This window comes from Lynx canadensis, chromosome D4 (assembly GCF_007474595.2).
Source record: "Lynx canadensis isolate LIC74 chromosome D4, mLynCan4.pri.v2, whole genome shotgun sequence".
NCBI lineage: Eukaryota > Metazoa > Chordata > Mammalia > Carnivora > Felidae > Lynx > Lynx canadensis.
This window is the reverse complement of record NC_044315.2, coordinates 39768338-39786794: the sequence shown is the minus strand read 5'-3', so window position 1 is coordinate 39786794 and position 18457 is coordinate 39768338. Positions and strand designations below refer to the sequence as shown.

General features: G+C 35.0%; 1 protein-coding gene across 1 annotated transcript in view; it reads left to right on the top strand.

The window, feature by feature from the left end:
- The window catches only part of ZDHHC21 (zinc finger DHHC-type palmitoyltransferase 21), a 69858-nt gene extending 55882 nt beyond the window's left edge, over positions 1-13976 (top strand). The window contains exons 9-10 of the mRNA XM_030293079.1: positions 5861-5904; positions 6452-13976. Coding sequence (XP_030148939.1) covers positions 5861-5904; positions 6452-6584 — 177 coding nt within the window. The 3' untranslated portion in view covers positions 6585-13976. The remainder of the gene's footprint in view (positions 1-5860; positions 5905-6451) is intronic.
- Positions 13977-18457: the final 4481 nt, after the last annotated feature.

The following is an 18457-nucleotide window of genomic DNA, read 5'->3' as shown; positions in this document are numbered from 1 at the left end:
AATACAGAGAGAATCACAAATGCAGGGTGATTCAGTTTAACTTGGTTGTCTTATGCAGTGAAAAGTATCTTATGTTCAAAATGTTAAATTAGTTTAAATGAGATTATCTATTAAATAGCATTCTCCTTAATCAGACAATTAGTGGGCTTACCTGCCTTTTACTATGTATCCAGAAATGTGTCCTGAGATTATTAATCCTTATAATTAAATTTTGCCAAGTATCCCACTGAATCAATGTGGTGAATTAGCGGCATTCAGTACAATCTGTGTTCAAATTATGTTTGGTTTACTCAGCTCTAAATCAGCATTGCAAATATGGAAATTATTGCTAATTATGCAGAACCCAACTCACTTACATTTCTACAAAAGACGCTCTGTATAGCATTTTGTTTTCCTTTCTGAATTATATTTTTTGTTTAATAAAAACAAAGTGTATTTAATAGAGTACCTCTACTTGTAATATTATATGACATATCTTCTCAGTAGCTTTAAAAACCTAGAAAAGTCATTACAATTTAAAATGTCATTTCTTTTATGCTTTTTAATATTACATACTAATATTGGCTAAGTATTATTTCTTTGAACTTGAATACATAGAAAACTCTAGAACCTGGGTTCCCCTGTGCCAAACAATTAGTTTAAATACATACTAAGTCACATTGCATGGTATATAAAAAGCATTCTTTTAAAAAATGCCTGCTAGCATCAAAATTATTATGTGTGGAATTATATTGCTCTTTAGCATAATATGTTCCTGTGTGAAGAATGTATATATATTGCATCATCTGTCTGCTCAGTGTCATAACTTCCCTGTATATCTGATAACGTTAAAAGTAATTTAAACTATTTAAATCTATTTCTAGAATTTCTTCCATAGGAATACTGCATTTTAATTTTCTCAAAGCATTACTAATTGCTTGAGTGATTAACTCAATGCTTTTTTTTTTTTTTGGTGAAAAAGTTAAACATTTATGAGTTTTCATTTTACTTGCAATTTTCCACATTCACTTTATTTTCTCATGTTCTGAATCTACATGCATTTTTTAAAATCTGATTTAAAACATTACTGTAGAATTGGAGAAAACACTGAATCCTGTATTTACGGTTAATTTGTAGATCTTTTCCACAATGATTCATATGCTTCTGTCACATGCTGTCAATACGGTAGTTACTCCCTAAATCTAAGCTAGAGAGGCCCATTACCATTAGCCCATCTTACTTATTATGCTGGTAACCAAAAATCTTTTTGAAAGTATAATTTTGTATTAAAAATGTAAGAGTAGTTGACAGGGAGTGTTGATTGCAAACATAGTTTCCAGCTGTTTCAAATATTCAGTTATAAAGCTTACTTATATAGTATGTTATTGCATATAACCATTCTCTCTGGCATTCTCTGTATTTTCTTGTATAGTTATCCTGTATACTTGACCACTTTCACTAGACTGTCAAGCTCCTTGATGCTAAGGACCGTGTTGTAATTTTTGATTTTTGATAAATGGATAGATGAGTAAATGAGTCGTGGTGTATGTTACATAGTACTTATTTTCTCAGCTGGATTGTAAGCCCCTTGTGGACATTGGATTTTATCTGTGTAAAATAGGCCCTGTCATTTTATTGTTTGTTATAAAACCCACTTTTTTTACTTAAACATGTTTTTTTAAGTTATATTCTGATGTAATTGAGATTATATCTCTAAGCCCTCTCAAAAAGAGCATAGTAGGCAACATCAGTAAAAGGTAGGACTGCTGTTTATTGAGGAGTTAAGGGTTCTAACATATATCAACTCATTTAATCCCTACAAAAATCTATGAATTAGGAATTATTATTTGAAAATTATGATACTGAGTTTTAGTGACTTTCCTAAGGTTTTATACAGCCAGAAAGTAGCTTAATGAAGAGAAGTACAGGAATCATATTGGAAAGAAATTTTCAGTGACTGCACATGTAAGATCTACCACCTTCTCCTTTGGTTCCATGATTGATTAAATGTTTCTGTGAACTTCAGATCTCTAATAAGAGATACAGCTGGTTCTCTCTTGCTGGATAAATGCTTAAAGTACCAGTTATTTCAAATGAAGAATATAGTGAGTTCTGGCTTCAAAGGAGGAGAGAGAGCTCTGATTCACGGGAAATGTTCTCTCTTTGAATTCCAAAGGAAAAAACTAAGGAATCACGCTGTTTCTGTCCATGTTCAGTTAGTTTAGTGCTGGAAACATACATCGGGTATCTACTTGGAACCACATATGCTGCTAGGTCCTGTGAAAGACGTGAAGTTAACTGAGCTGCTGTCCATTCATTGATGAGAGGTGCTAGGCAGTCAAGCCAAAGTCTTAGAATTAGTAGTAGTAATAATAGATAAAACAGGTATATAATCTCTCGTTGTGAAGAAAGTTCCTGAGTGGTTTTTAACTCCAGATTCAGTCAACAGTCATTGAATTAGGTATGTGCAACAGACCAAAGGAAGAATAAAGTGTTCAGGTGATCATCGAGGTTACACTGAGCTGTCGTCATGTCTTTGTGATAGAATGCTCTTAACTTTCATCAAGTTGGCAGTTCGGCAGGTCTAGAAACTCCATTTTGGAAATGTTTCCAGAGTTAGGCCCAGAGATCGCGACTGTGCCTTCCAGACTCAAAAGCGTTGGTCGTATAAACCAGATTGTTTGTTCCCTTGTGTGGAATTGTCAGGCGTGCCGGAAGACTTTCGGCATATTCCTTGTCCTGCACAACAACATACGTGGCAGCGTTGCTTGGTGAAAACGAACCCAAAGCAGAATGAGTCAGTTGAATGGATTGGATCGTCAAGCTGTGTGTTCAGAGAGGGCTAGTTGTCTGGTGATAAATTCTTGCTCTTTGTCCTCCACTCTTACTACTAATTTTTCCAACAGGCAGTAAATACTTTCCTATCCCTTTCTGTTAGGAACTACCCCCCCCCCCCACCCTATTCCAGATATAATATTACTAGTGTCTTAGACTGAACCTGATCGTTAGGGTAACATCAGCCAGCAGGAGAAGATGAAGGATCGGTTGATGAAATAGGTAAGGTCCATAGAAGTCCTGCTGTTCCTAATTTATTCTTTTTTAGAAAATAAACTTTCAGTTTTTAAATATAGGAAAGCATTCTCATATGTCTTAGTTATGCAGACTGTTGGAAGTCTTAGATATTTTGATCATTAGACCATCAACGCGACATAAATATTTTTCTGAAGATAAGATATCCTGATTGAAGATGACCTACTATAAAAACTTGTTTCTTATCATTCCTTGAAGAATGAATTTTTCTGGATAGCTAGCTAGTTTTATAAAGCACTAAGAATTTATAAATTATACTGCTTGAAGATTATCTTATTGGTCATTGGGGATTTTCTTATTGGGCATTTCCTGATGGTCACTAAAGGTATTGAATCTTTTATATTGAGTTAAACTATCTGCACCAAAATCTATTTTAAATGCACTAAAAACGTTGGTTTATTTCCCAGCTTCATAAAACAAAAAGTATATTAGGGGCATCTGGATCGCTGTCGGTTAAGCGTCCGACTCTTGCTTTCAGCTCAGGCCATGATCTCACTGTTGCTGAGGTTTTGCCCCGCTCGAAATGTGCTGAGAGCGTGGAGCCTGCTTGGGGTTCTCTTTCTCTGCCCCTCCCCCACTCGTGCACGCCTGCTCGCTCTCAAAATAAACCTAAAAACTATATCAAACCTCATTTGGCACTTTTGGAAATAACTTATGGCTTCAGTGTTCCTGCCGGTAGTAACCTCTCTGCTCCTCTAAGTTTGCAGTTCCTGCTTTGTTTACGAATGTGATGGTGTGATAACTCGTGTTGTTCTGAGTACGCTCTAGAAGTGCCAGTGACATGTTTGTGACCTGTTTGGCTGTTCAAATACAAATTGCACATTTTTCTTATAACCGTATGCTCAATAGCTGGGTTTCAGAGAGTTATGCATTTGCTATTTCTAGAGGGAAAAGAGTGGTCTTCTTTGTCTAGCCTCACAAATCCTGTTCAAAAAGTCATGGCAAACGTCACATTCATGGATAGAATGACCGTCTGTTTATGATCACTTAAGAGGTAGTATTCTACTTATTACTTGAACCAGTTTCTGGGAAGGTGTCAAAAGCACTTGAAAATAAAAGCTTTTCCCACATGAAGTCTAAATCCAGAATCTTTGAAGATGAATCTTTTATCGCCACAAATAAGTTCCTCAGAGTCTTAATCAAATTGTAAATTTATGCATAGTAAAAAATTTCATACAATACTAGCTGTGGTAGTCTGACTTTGTAATTGCCTTCCTTCTCTCGAAATGGTTTTTAAGTATTATCCCTTTGCATCCATTTATTTACCTGTCCTAAGAACCCTGACAGATTTCTGTCCAATCGTTTGCTTTGCATTTTTGCACAAGTTGCCTTCAGTCTCTTGGGGCATCCTGTCACCCATCCGTGCCAGGAAACCGTTAGAATGACTTCCTTCACTTTCTCTACAGATGTGGAAGCAGAGGCCCAGCCTTCCTCTAAGCCCATGATCAAGGTTCTCATATATTTGCAGACTGTGTTGTCACAAAGTAAAACATTATTTTGAGGAAATTATGCAACAGAACTGAGAAAAGTTAGTTATAAATAGACTTGTCATTGGATACCATGAATTTCAAAGCATGATAGGAAAACTGATGAATATGGAATATGTGGCTAATCTACCATCTTGTCACAAATTCCTGGGAAATATGGAAACGGAACACTGCTATTGGTTACTCTGTCATCTAAAAAAAATAGATTTATTTTCTCGTATGTGGGCCAACCGTAGTTCTTCAACGGTTCATACGTTAAGGACTTAATATTGTGAGATGTTGATGTAACTTCTACAAAGAGATTTTTAAAGTCAAAGTGTTTTTTTTACCAGTATCGTTGGAAGAGAGTTCTACAACTAGAGGTTCTTGGAATTGGAGTTGCCGTCCCAGATTGTGTGTGCATAGTGCTGCTTAATAACAGTACAGTTCACCTGCCATATGTGAGCAAGCTATCAGAGGATAAGAGGGAAAGTTCGCTAACTCTTTTGTATATTTAAAAGAACATATTTCCTTTTGTACTACTTTGAAATGTGTCTAAAACATAAAATATATATTTAAAAGAAGATCATGTAATTTGTGTTCTGAGCATTTGGCTATTATTTATTGCAGTTTCTCAGTCTAGTGATAGGATTTCTGTATATATGAATGGAACCAGCATGTTTAGAAGCTGTCTTTGTTGACTTCCTTTGCTTACATATTTGTGTTAGAGCTTTATGGAAAACATAGAATGAGAAATTGTATTATTAGGAAGATACTGGTTTTTCTGTTAAAAAAAAGAAGAAATAGTTTCGCTTTACCTTTAAAGGTAATAGATGCTGTAATATGGCAAATGCATAGATTGCCCTGTTGAATTTGTGTTTGTTTATAGAAATCCAGAACCAGTAGCACTCTGGCTCTTGGCAGCTTTCTGTTTATTAAGTGCCTTTCATTTGTCACTTTGGTATTTATTTTGTAGCGCATATTCCCTGGCAGTTGAATTAAAAATAGATCGTAGACTTTTAAAAGAATTATCAAAGAAAGCAAATGTAATAGGTTATATTTTAATAAAGTGAGACTCCTACAATTTTTGTGAGGTTTTGTAACTGGATACATTTTTTTGGCACAATGTAATGTTCGTTCTGTTTTTGTCAAGGGAATTTCAGCAATGTATGCAGTTAATTTAAAATTCTTAGTACCCATATGTAAACTGTTGAAGTCTTCAGAATAGTCTCTGAATATGATGAAAAGCATCATAAAGTAGATACAGAATAAAGTCTTGATAACTTTGTTACATCTGAGTATAATTTTTCTTTAATTTTTAATAGGATACAACATCTATTGAAAAGATGTCAAACTGTTGTGAAGAAATGTAAGTATAAAAATGAAATCTGTAGTGCTCTTATTTAAAAGTGGAAACAGCTGGCCACATTTGAAAAATGTGTGCATGTGATGGAAAGATAACATAATGATGGCTTTTTCTTGGTGCCTTGTCTAAGGCCTGAGCTAGACAAGCATAATCCAGTCTTACAGTAGGGGTCTTCAAGCCATGCGAGTTTCCCAACAAAATAAGTACTGGTCGTTCTTGTTCCTTGTCTAACTAAAGTAAGTTAAATTATTTGTCCCGAAAGTACATCAAAAGAGATTTGCTACTGTGTCGTTGACACACGCTCTGTTAATCCTGAGATTCTCCTCTGCTTCAAAAGTTCCCCTAGGTTGATTGACGACACAGATACAATATCTGCTATCCAGAGTTAAAACTCAGCTGCATGCCATAATGAAAGAAAAGCTGTATTTGTGATGCTGGGACACAATTCATCAGAGTCCAGTAATGGATCCCCAGCCAACCTGCATTGTTTTAGCTGACTGAAGTGCACCATGGGAGTGCTGTCTTTCACTAATAATGCTGTCTTCTGTAGATCGAGGCCCCGAAAGCCATGGCAGCAGACCTTCTCAGAAGTTTTTGGCACTCGTTGGAAGATCCTGTGGTTTATTCCTTTCAGGCAGAGGCAACCACTGCGAGTTCCCTACCACTTTGCCAATCACGTCTAAACAGATGGATGGTGGGCACAGATGGGTCCTCCATGCTGGAAATGCGTTACAGGTTTTCTGATAATAGAACTATGACAGTCTTCAAGTCAATTAAAATCCACCCACCAATCTTAGGCGTCATAATGTGCCCCAGGCTTTATTTTAATAGTGATCTTGAATCCTGTTGTGGGACTAATACAAGATCTATATTTAAGTTTTAAAGCATGTTTACTTTCAAATTAGCTTTCCACGGGGATTTCTTGAAATGCTTTTGTTATTAAACCCAAAAGGCAGTGATTGAGATAAAATAATTGTACATAATTTTTTTTCTTTTTTTTTTTTAGTACTGACAATGTTGCAGATTTTAATTTATGGGAAATTTCAGATGTTTATTTAAATTTTTCACTCTCAAACAGTACTAACCAAATCTGAATTTAATTCTTCAGGTTTATAAAAGTTGACACACCTTATAGTATATGCAAATTTTCTTTTTCAAATGCATAATAATTTAAATAATACTGCCTTTTTTATATGCTGCAGGATTTTTTTTAATGCAGCATAGAATTGAACAATAAAACAACAACAGAAAAAGGGCAGTGTTTTCTTAGAAGTAGCTTTCTAATGTTTTCTGTTTTTCTCTTCACCAGAAACAAAATAAAAACGCCACTAAAATAAAACACCAACTACCTACCTTATTTTCAAGGCAAGATTAATTTTTTTTCCATATTAACTTTTCCATTTCTTTTCCCTATACTGATGTAATTGTTGGTTGTTGTTAAAATAATTACTCCAAGGTGAAATTTTTGACCAAGCGGGCATGTATATTCTATTTTACCCTAAGATTTTGATGAGCAAAAAGGGTAGAGAATTTGCAATAATTCCACAGATACCTTTTCTAGTACGGTTATATTACAATGCGTATGTTTTTAAAGTGCTAGTATAACTAGATAATATATAATGTACAGTATAAAGAGGAATATTGTGCTTTTGAAAAACAAATATATACTTTTTACTTTTACTTACCTACTAGTAGATCTAAAATTACACACTCAAGGTTTGTATGTAATAGATATTGGCCAACTAAGAATGAAATCTTAGTTATAGGAAGTTGCTAGTAAAAGTAAGTTAATTTTTGTGTACCTATAATCACCCAAATTGCAATTGGCCAACTATAAGTTTGGATTGAGAGACCTTTTGTACTTAGTACCTAATGTTAGGAAATGACCTTAAAATAAGAAAACGTAATGATCTACATGATTAGCTTCTACAAATTTAAATTGCTAATGGTGATGGTCTCTTGGAGAGCATAGAAGATTTGTGTGAAAAGACATTTTAGCATGCTTTGAGAAAAATTCAGCTTTTACACTTTTTTCCATTAGAATACTGCAAAATCCATATATCCTTTTCAACAATTATGTCCTCACAGTCTTTCCCTTGAAGAGAAGATTAAAGGGGTCCACTGTTCTTGGAACATACCAGTATTTTCCTTTTAGTTAGTTTTGAGAGGAAGGAGTCAAACCTGAGAAATCATGAAACAGAAGATTTCCATTGTCAGCCAGTGAACTCTACTGTAGTTAGTTCTTTCAGGAATTGTAAATATCTTCTAAAATAATTGAATAAGCTGTTCTCAGAGATAAATACCATGTCTTTCATGTTCTGACTACAGTGCTTTATTATTTAGAAATTTGGAAGTGGCAGATGAAAATATTTATTGGTGCTGATAAGATGCATAGTAAATGTAATATGAGGAGTATATTTATAGAGCTTAGTGAACCACAAAATTAGTATGTTTGTTTGTGTCCGGCACCTGGGTTGGGTTTTGTGCAAGCTAACATAGTGACCACATTTGGTCTGTTGACAGAACTGTTAAAGGGAAGTAACGTGTAGATATGTAGATATATATCAGTCAAATGCCTCATGCTGTGTACATTTCTGTCAAATGAGAACCTTGAGAAAAAACAAAGCCAACTGTAGACCCGCTAAAGAGCTTTATGGACATATTTACGCTTCACGTAGTAGCAGTAGCTACCTTGAAAGGTATATACCTGGGAGATCCTCATTGCCGATCTCTGTCTCAGTAATGGGAGCCAGAGATGGTCCTTTCCCCGCCCTGAGGGTTTTTGTTTTTCTTAGATTTACCACTTCTGGGCACATTTTCCTCCCTCTTTTCTCTTTAACCTCCCTGTCCTGTTCCCTCTACCTGATTGCTCACAGTCATTGGGGGACAATACAAACTGATACACTAGGCAAGGCATATATTTATTTTGTTTGAATGGCAGAAATGCTACGTATCAATCTATATAAGAATCTATATTAAAGCCTATCTGTATACACTTTTGCTGTAATTTTCAGTGTGCTCAAGTCAGCACACCTAACTGTGTTTACAATTCTCGAGCGATGACTTGAAAGAAGCCAACCGGCAGTTTCCTGGGACGCATGGAGTCTAGTTGTGTTCTCTCTGCGCCCTCTTTTGGCTAACTAGTGTAATTATACTGGTTCTAGAGATTTATTGCCCCACAGTTCATTATTTGTATGGCCTAATTCTGAGCATGCCAGAGGTGCAAACTTAGGGGAAGTGTAAGTACAAAAACGTAAGAGTTTATGAAAACCAGTGCATTCCCGTTTATGATGGCAGTGTCTGGATCATACAAATATGATAACTACTTTGCTTCATCTGTGTATATTATTATACTTTTTTACTATCCATTAGAAATTTATATCAGATCAGGGTAAACAAATGTAAACCATTTCATGAATAATATTTTAAACCTTATTTCGGCAAATTAAGTGCTTAGAATTAGGAAAGCCATTACCTAAAATTACCAATTCATTACAAAACACAGAAACTTACTGTAGTTACGTTGGCAAGCAAGTATCTAATGTGTTTTAATGAGTATCTAAAAAAATACATTTAGATTTTTTAATCTCAGTTTCAGAATGATTTTTTTTACTGATTTTATTGTATTAATAGAATAATAGATTAATAATTCTTTCTATACTTCATTCTTTTTAAGAGTATAAGTTATACTCTTATAACTCCCATTCAGAATTCTAGCTATAACTTTCGTAGTCATCATATTATGGGTTTTGGATAACTGTGAAAATGACTAATGTTGAGCCTTATTAGAAAATAATTACAAGCAGTGAAATTACTGATATAATCTATTTGTTGGATGAAGTATTTCCTTATAAACATTCCATTTTGTTTTAAGCAAAATATATGTTAAAGGATGCTTTGCATCAGCAATTCTTAATTGGGCTCTGGAAATGAAAGATTTTTAGCCAGATATTCTGAGTTACAAGTTATATTTGTTGTTGTTCTCTTCTGTAAACAAAAATGCTTACGGGCCCAAGATTGTAGGCAAAAATGGACTGAGTTCAGAATCCCCCAGACAGCAAGCATCAGTTTAAAGAGCTTTTGGTACTTTGTAACCAAGACTTCTAGTTTAAAAATACAAAGTTAACTGGCGTTCCACTATAAGAAAAATACTATTTTGCTTAAGAATTGTATTAAAAGTACTTCATGTAAGAGGTAACCATATTTAAAATTTTAGTTAATGTTTTAACCTCTTTTAACAGAAGAAAGCATAGTTTACTTTTAATAGTAATGGAAGTACGGAGCATAAGCAGACATAATGCTCCATATGACAACTAAGTTAAAACTTCTGTCGGACTGAACAGCAGTGACTTTTTGCCAACGCTTGGAGGTATTTTTCTCTGCTGATGCTGGCTAATTATAGCTATTCATTGTCACACTTTTAAGTCACTTCCATAAAATTTGAAGGTGTGATTCGCTCAAAAGGGTGTATTATTTCTGAATGCTAATCAGAAAGACTTAGGTTAGGAGGACACTTCCGACTGGGAAGTGTGAAGTAATTTAGAGTATGACCACATGGTTTCCTATGTATTAGATCACAGGGCAGTTCGTGTGTTCTCGCGTGTGTTGCTGTAAAATCGCGGTGTGTCCGGCCCTGATGTACAATGGCATTAATGTTAACAGAGCTGCTAGTCTCTCCCTGGACTTTGCTCTAGTCTCTAACTACTTCCCTCGTGCTTCGTGTATGAATAGATTGTCTAGCTCAAGTTTACTAAACGAGTGCTGCTTCGTTAAACAAATTTTTGACATCACCTCAAATGTAAGTAGATATACCTAGAATTTATTTGGGAAAGCTTATACATACAAACACCAGATAGTTTACTAATAGATACAAGGTTTAGCTTTTTTTTAACCCAACCTGTTCTTGCTTTTGAAAATGTATGTATTGGCAGATGTAGTCATGTACATTTAGTATGTTCTATTTGCTAGTGTTATTAACCATATAATTAACAGCTGAACGAGTGTATTATTTAATGTCATTTGTTACCTTCTACTCTAAGAATCACCCTCAGATTTTATCTGTAAATCAACAATTGCACTGTGCTCTGAATTTAGCCATTTTCAATTGAATTCTAGAATATTCTGCAGTAGAATGTGAGAAAGTAATAGAAGCAACTTGTTTAAAGTATTTTGAACCAATGTTATTGTTTTATATATCAGTCAGTATTTAGCATTTCCGCTGCCTTTGGGATAATGATGGTTTAATTTCAGGAAAGTGACTGTTTTCTCCAATGTCTCCTTTCATCATTATTGTGCAGTTTTTAACAACAAAATGTACTGCATTTTTGTCTGTTCTTCAGATGTTGTAATACTTCCTGCTAGTGCTAATTTGCAACAGAAATAACAGTGGCATTTATGGTTCTTAAGGTGTTGATATTACCAGTATTTTCCATTCTCACTATATATATTTTTACTATTATATGTCCTTTTCCCTCATCCACCATAGAGGGCAGATACAAATGAGCAGTGAGTAGCCAAAATTGGATAAAGATATTAGGGAAACTTTCGAAGATGGGAAGAAGGCTAGACGGGACATGTATAAGCAGCATCTCAGCAACAGGGTTGACGGGAGATAGTCTCTGTGACATCAGGAAATCCCCAGCTGTAGTCATTTTAGCCTTATCTCTTGTTGATAATCATTTTACTGTAAGAGTTGTTAACGCATGGGAGCATTTAGTTAGAGTTATTTATACTGCGGATTCTCATGAGTTGGCCAGATGCCTTTGAAAAATTATTTTAAATTTTAAACATTATAATTATGTAGCGTATGCTAACCTGATGTGTTACGAATAATGTGAAAGCTACGGCTATTTAATGGAGACTTGGGAAATGAATAGGTTATTGAAAGTTTGATTGGAAAAATTGGGACCTTTTTTTACAAGCCACCTATTGCAAATAAAGGATACAAAATATTATAGTAAATTTGCCACCAGAGGGAAAATTAGCAATTTGTGTATAAAAGGTGATTTTTCACTTTAAAATTTGGGCTATTTTGGTCCCTCCAAGGTCACTATATCTATTGGTATTGTGAACACCTGTAACATGTAATGTAGCCCTTGCCACAGTTGTTCAACACCTGGATCTTTTTGGTATCGATAGCTTTATATATGAGCAAAGGTATGGACAAAACAGCAACAACAAAAGTTATGCTTCTTTTTGTGGCTTCGCTTGCCTGTTTGACCTTGTACAGGGTTTCATTGCATGGGCTGTTAACTAAAGGGAAAGGTTGTCCGCATATCGCCAGCTCTGTGTTCTTGCCAGTGTGCACTGAGTGATCTTTCAACCTACTGGTGCCTGAAGTTAGTGTTTTACAGCCTCAACAACTAAAACATACTGGTGCTACTCACTTTAGCATTGAGTGACATTTTTAATTCCTGTACCAAAGAATTATTTATTTAGGTTTTTTGTTTGGTTTTTTTTTGGTTGACTGGGACTTTGCTTCTCTCATCCTTCTAAATAATGTCCCTAAGAACAATTTTGATGAACACATTTTAGTTTTTGCACACTTCTGCCTCAGTTTAATTGGTTTTAAATGTCTCTCATTTGGACTTTTTTTTTTTTTTTAGGCATATTAGTATGGTTTTTCAGTCTGTATTTTAATATAGATTGGCTACTTTAAAAGGTAGTTTAATAGGTTGAGGTTACAAAAGATAATTGAACACTTTTCACAAGATTGTATTTTATTTCTGCAGGAATAAATGAAAAATAATAAGAACTCCTTTTATTTCTATAAATGAGCTATACATCCTATTGAGCCCTTTTAATGAATGCTGAAACAAAATGCTAAAATGAAAAGTTGTAACGGGCTCATTCTAAGTGAAGAATTCTGCATCTATGTATGGGTGTGGGGGGATTGTTTTCCAAATAAAAATACAATTAAAGAACACCTTAAAAAAAAATATATATATACACACACACATGCACGCGCACACGCACACGCCCACGCACACACGCGCTCCCCAAGAGGAAATGCAAATGTACCTTGATTTAAGCAAAACGATCATAGAAAATTGAACTTCACCAACACACACACCCACAAAAGGTGTCTGGATATTGCTACTCACTTTACCTGAAACTTAGAGTAAGATTAGTTTCAGAACTACTTCTGCTTAGTGATTCATTTTGCCAAAAAATGGGGGGAAATGCCCTTTAGAAATACTTGTAATTGTCCAAACGTAGTACGGCTGTCGGGGTACACTCTGCCGGTTCCCTGTTTTTTCTTTTTCCACAAATTTTCAAAATACTTATTTAGTGTCCTTAAAACTGCAACTGAAGTGGTTAAAATTTGTGGCAAGGAGATAACTGTTCGTGTATTGGAAAAGTTGACAATCACATTTGAGAATGTTTTACGTTATTTTCAGTCAACCGAAATCAAATTTCTCCTTGAATGTAGATACAGTATATGGTTTTGCAGTGATTTCTGAATGGAAAAAAAGAGTCAAGTCTGAAACTTAAATGGAATATGACATAAGATCATTTGAATTATATATAGAAATACGGATGTACCTGCCATTAGAGGTAAAAGGACAATTTACTTGTAATCAAAATGGGAAGAAGCAACATTGTGTCTCTAATTGTCAACAATATATTTCCCAGGTTCTGTTGCTGCAGTATCGGTTCTGAGTTAATTTGGCTTGTTTTTTATTTAAAGTGCTGTGGGTCAATGCAGTTGCTTGTTCAAGTTATTGGTAGCGGATAGTTCACCGCTATTTGTTGTCCTCCAGAGATGAGCATTAAAAAGAAGTTCTTCTTTAGTGTAGGCAGAACGAAACAACTACGATGATCCGATAGGAACAAATTCCTCCACAATCCGAGACCAGTAAGTTGCGAGTCTAACACAGGGGGTGCACGATAGCTGTTCGGAGGCCTGAGCACAGATAACCACGCTTGTATGAGCCGTGTGTCCCCGAAGCAGTCCTTTTAAAACTCTGGCAAGTTGAATGGGCAAAATCTGTGACATTTTGGGGCTCCTAAAATTTTGTGTCCACCTCAAACTGTGTCTAATGTTATATCCTTAAAATAAAAGTCTTTTAATAGTGGGGCGTTCCAAGTGCCGTAAAGATCCTGTTTTCGAATGTGTCAGGCGTTTTTTCATTCAGTGCATATGTTTAAATCTGAGTGCTGTTTGGCTGCATTGTCTGTTTTACCTTGTCTGGTCCCTCAAGAGCATTTAAAGAAGATCTTCACTAACATTTCTAGTGCTAATGGCAATAGGGAAAATAATAGCTGAGAGCTGAGACCAGACTGAAAAGAGAGAGGAAGCCATGAATTGATATATGCTTGTTTAAGTGAAAGATCTACACTGGTTCTTAAAATGGAAAACCATGTATCTACCTTAAGAACAATGTTTTGTGGGTTTTTTTTTTTTAATTTATTTCAGTGATTTAGTTTTTATTCCTGTAATATTTGTTTTTCTTTGCAGATTGTTTTTAATTTAAATTGTGGAATTTTTACTTCTCTTGAAATGTATTATGTACTGTATTTTTAGAAATCTTATTTTTAAATAAATATTTTTCAAAAACATAGGACTGTTTTTCTCCCCCACCTCTTTATTAATTAAAATCAACCCAAATTCTAGATTTCAGGACCAAGAGATGATAGGCCATTTTTTCTTAGTTTTACGCAATTTGGATGGTTATTCATAATTAGTCGCCTTTTTAGGATACTTTTCTACCGTAATCCCATAATTCATCACACATCAAGAACTAGGTACACATACTAGGGTTGACATTGACAAACACAATATTTGCAGTCAGACATTTTTGTCTTAGAGATGACCCATATGGCTAGATTCAGTCCTCCAGTTTATTTCCCATTTATTGTGCCAGACACTTTTATAGAAATATTTTTTTTGAGGAATAATTTACGTAAAATGCAGAATATTCAGGTATACAACTAGACATTTTAGGGCTAGGGATATTGAATTCCTTAAAGCCTTTGCTCTTATGGAGTTATATTCTAGGAGTTTCTGGATAGCTTTTTATTGACAAATTTCCAAAGTCTCAACTAACCACTTTACTTGGCCATGCAAGAAGTCAAAAAGGAGAAAGTATATTCGTGAATATAAATTGGTCAAAAATACCATCTGAAAATCCGTATGTCTTAGAAACCATGAAGGACTACGAACTGCCCTGAGATGGAAAGATACAGGCTTAACTTTAGTTTTAAAATTCTTAAGTTTTTATTGTCATAAAAATCATGTTGATAAATATCCTGGATTAACACTTAAATGACTTGGTAGAATTGTAGTTAAAACTACAAACTTACTGTGTTGGTGAATGAAAGCAAATTCAGTTGCATTCTGACCAACTGAAGGATTCTAAAACTTTAATCTTGTTTCTTTTTGTTTCCTTTGCTCTGATTCTAGGCAACATTTACAATAATTGTACTTCCTTAGTGATGATCAATTACAATGATTCTATATCTCTTTGGTCATAGGACTCTTTTACATTCATAAAAATTACTGCAGGCCCCAAAGAGTTTTTGCTTATTATGTAGGTCGTCTTAATTGCTATTGGCTGTATTAAAACATTAAAACTGAGAAGTATTTTAAATGCTTATTTATTCATTGGAATAGCAATAGTAAGCTGATTGCATGTTAACATAAGTAATGTATTTTTATTTAGAGACTCATGAGTTTTGTTTTTTTTTTTTTTTGCAAAGTTCTAGTGTCTACCTTCATAAAAGAAATTTGAAATCTCATACTGTTTCTGCATTTAATCTGTTGCATTGTTATTTTGGTTGAAGTATCTAGAGAAATCTGGTCTTATGCAAATAGTGTAGTTGTGAAAAAGAATAATGTTTTCAAGTGGCTGTTCATATTCTTTAATACTACACAAAAACTCAGCAAGTATTGGTTTCCTGAACTTGCACCGTGGAACCAGAAACAATACCAAGAAACGTTTTTAAAGTTTTTAATTTTAATTCCAGTTAGTTAACATACAGTGTAATATTACTTGCAGGTGTACGATGCAAGGTGATTGAACACTTCCATACAATACGACGTGTTCATCACAAGTGCCCTCCTTAATGCCCATCACCTATTTAATCCATTCCCCCACTTACCTCCCCTCTGGTAACCAGCAGTGTGTTCTCTATAGTTAAAGGACTCTGTTTCTTGATTTGCCTCTTTTCCTTTGTTCAGTTGTTTCTTAACATCATGTGGTATTTGTCTTTCTCTGACTTGTTTCACTTAGCATTGTACTCTCTAGCTCCATCCATGTCGTCACAAATGGCAAGATTTCATTCTTTTTATAGCTGAATAATATTGCATGGTCTGTGTGTGTGTATGTATGTGTGTACACACACACACACACACACACACACGCATCTTTTTTAAGTTTTTCTGACAGCAAGCAGGGGAGGGGCAGAGAGAGAGAGAAACAGAATCCCAAGCAGGCTCTGTGCTGTCAGCGAGGAGCCCAAAGTGAGGCTTGAATTCAGAAACCACGAGATCATGATCTGAGCCGAAATCAAGAGTTGGACGCTTACCTGACTGAGCCATCTAGGTGCCCCTATACCACATCTTTATCTGTGTTCACCAGTTGGTGGACACTTGAGCTGCTTAGCTATTGTAAATAATGCTGTTATAAACATAGGGGTGCATGGATCCCTTTGAATTAGTGTACTTGTATTTTTTGGGTAAATACCCAGTAGTGCGATTATTGGATCATAGGGTAGTTCTATTTTTAACTCTTTGAGGCCTTCCATAGCTTTCCCACAGTGGCTGCGGCAGTTTGCATTCCCACCAACAGTGCAAGAAGGCTCCTTTTTCTCCATATCCTTGCCAACACCTATTGTTTTTTTGTACTGTTGATTTTCACCATTCTGACAGGTGTGATATCTCGTAGTTTTGATTTGCATTTCCCTGATGATAAGTGATGTTGAGCATCTTTTCATGTGTGTATTCGCTATCTGTCTTCTTTGGAGAAATGTCTGTTCGTGTCTTCTGTCCATTTTGAATTGGATTATTTTTTGAGTGTTTTATAACTCCTTTATGTACTTTGGATACTAATCCTTTATCAGGTGTGTCATTTGCAAATATCTTCTCCCATTCTGTCGGTTGCCTTTTAGCTTTGTTGATTATTTTCTTTGCAGAAGCTTTTTATTTAATAGTTCGTTTTTGTTTGTGTTTCCCAGGCTCTGGAGACATAGCTAGAAAAATGTTGCTATGGCTGATGTCAGAGAAGTTACTGCCTATACTCTCTTCTAGGATTTTTATGGCTTCGGGCCTCACATTTAGGTCTTTAATCCATTTTGAATTTATTTTTGTGTATGGTGTAAGAAAGTGGTCCAGTTTCATTCTTTTGCAAGTTGTCTCTACTTTTTCCGACACCATTTGTTGTAGAGACAGTCTTTTTCCCATAGGATATTCTTTCCTGCTTTGTTGAAGATTAATTGACCATATAATTGTGGGTTTATTTCTGAGTTTTCCGTTCTGTTCTATTGATCTATGCGTCTTTTTCTGTGCTAGTCCTATACTGTTTTGATTACTACCGCTTGGTAATATAACATGAAGTCTGGAATTGTGTGTGATGGCCTCCAGCTTTGCCTTTCTTTTTCAAGATTGCTTTGGCTATTAGGGGTCTTCTGTGGTTTCGTACAAATTGTTCTAGTTCTGTGAAAAACGCAGTTGGTATTTGATAGGGATTGCATTAAACGTGCCGATTGTTTTGAGTAGTATAGATATTCAACAATATTTGTTCTGCCAATCCATGAGCATGGAATGTCTTTCCATTCCTTTGTTTCATCTTTGGTTTCTTTCATTAGTGTTTCATAATTTTCAGAGTATAGGTCTTTCACCTCTTTGGTGAGGTTTGTTCTCAGCATCTTACTATTTTTGGTGCAGCTGTAATTAGGATTTTTTTTTTTAATTTCTCTTTCTAATGCTTCATTATTGGTGCATAGAAATGGAAGAGACATTGATTTTGTATCCTGTGACTTTACGGAATTAATTTATTCTAGCAGTTTTTTGGTGGAGTCTCTTGGGTTTTCTCTACATAGTATCATGTCATCTGCAAATAGTGAATGTTTTACTTCTTCCTTACTGGATTGGATGCCTTTTATTTCTTTTTGTTGTCTTCTTTCTGTAGCTAGGACTCCCAGTACTATGTTGAATAAAAGTGAGAGTGGACATTCTTACCTTATTCCTGACCTTAGGTGAAAATCTCTCAGTTTTTCCACATTAAGGATGATATTAGCTGTGGATTTTTCCTATATGGCCTTTATTATGTTGAGGTATGTTTCCTCTAAACCTACTTTGTTGAAGGTTTTTATCAAGAGTGGATGTTGTACTTTGTCAAATGCTTTTTTGGCATCTATTGAAATGATCATATGGTTCTTATCCTTTGCTTATTGATGTGAGGTATCACATTGATTGATTTTTGTATATTGAACCACCCTTGCAACCCAGGAATAAATCCCACTTGATTGTGATGAATTGTTTTTTAAAATGTATTGTTGTATTCAGTTTGCTAGTATTTTGTTGAGGATTTTTGCATCCATGTTCATAAAAGAT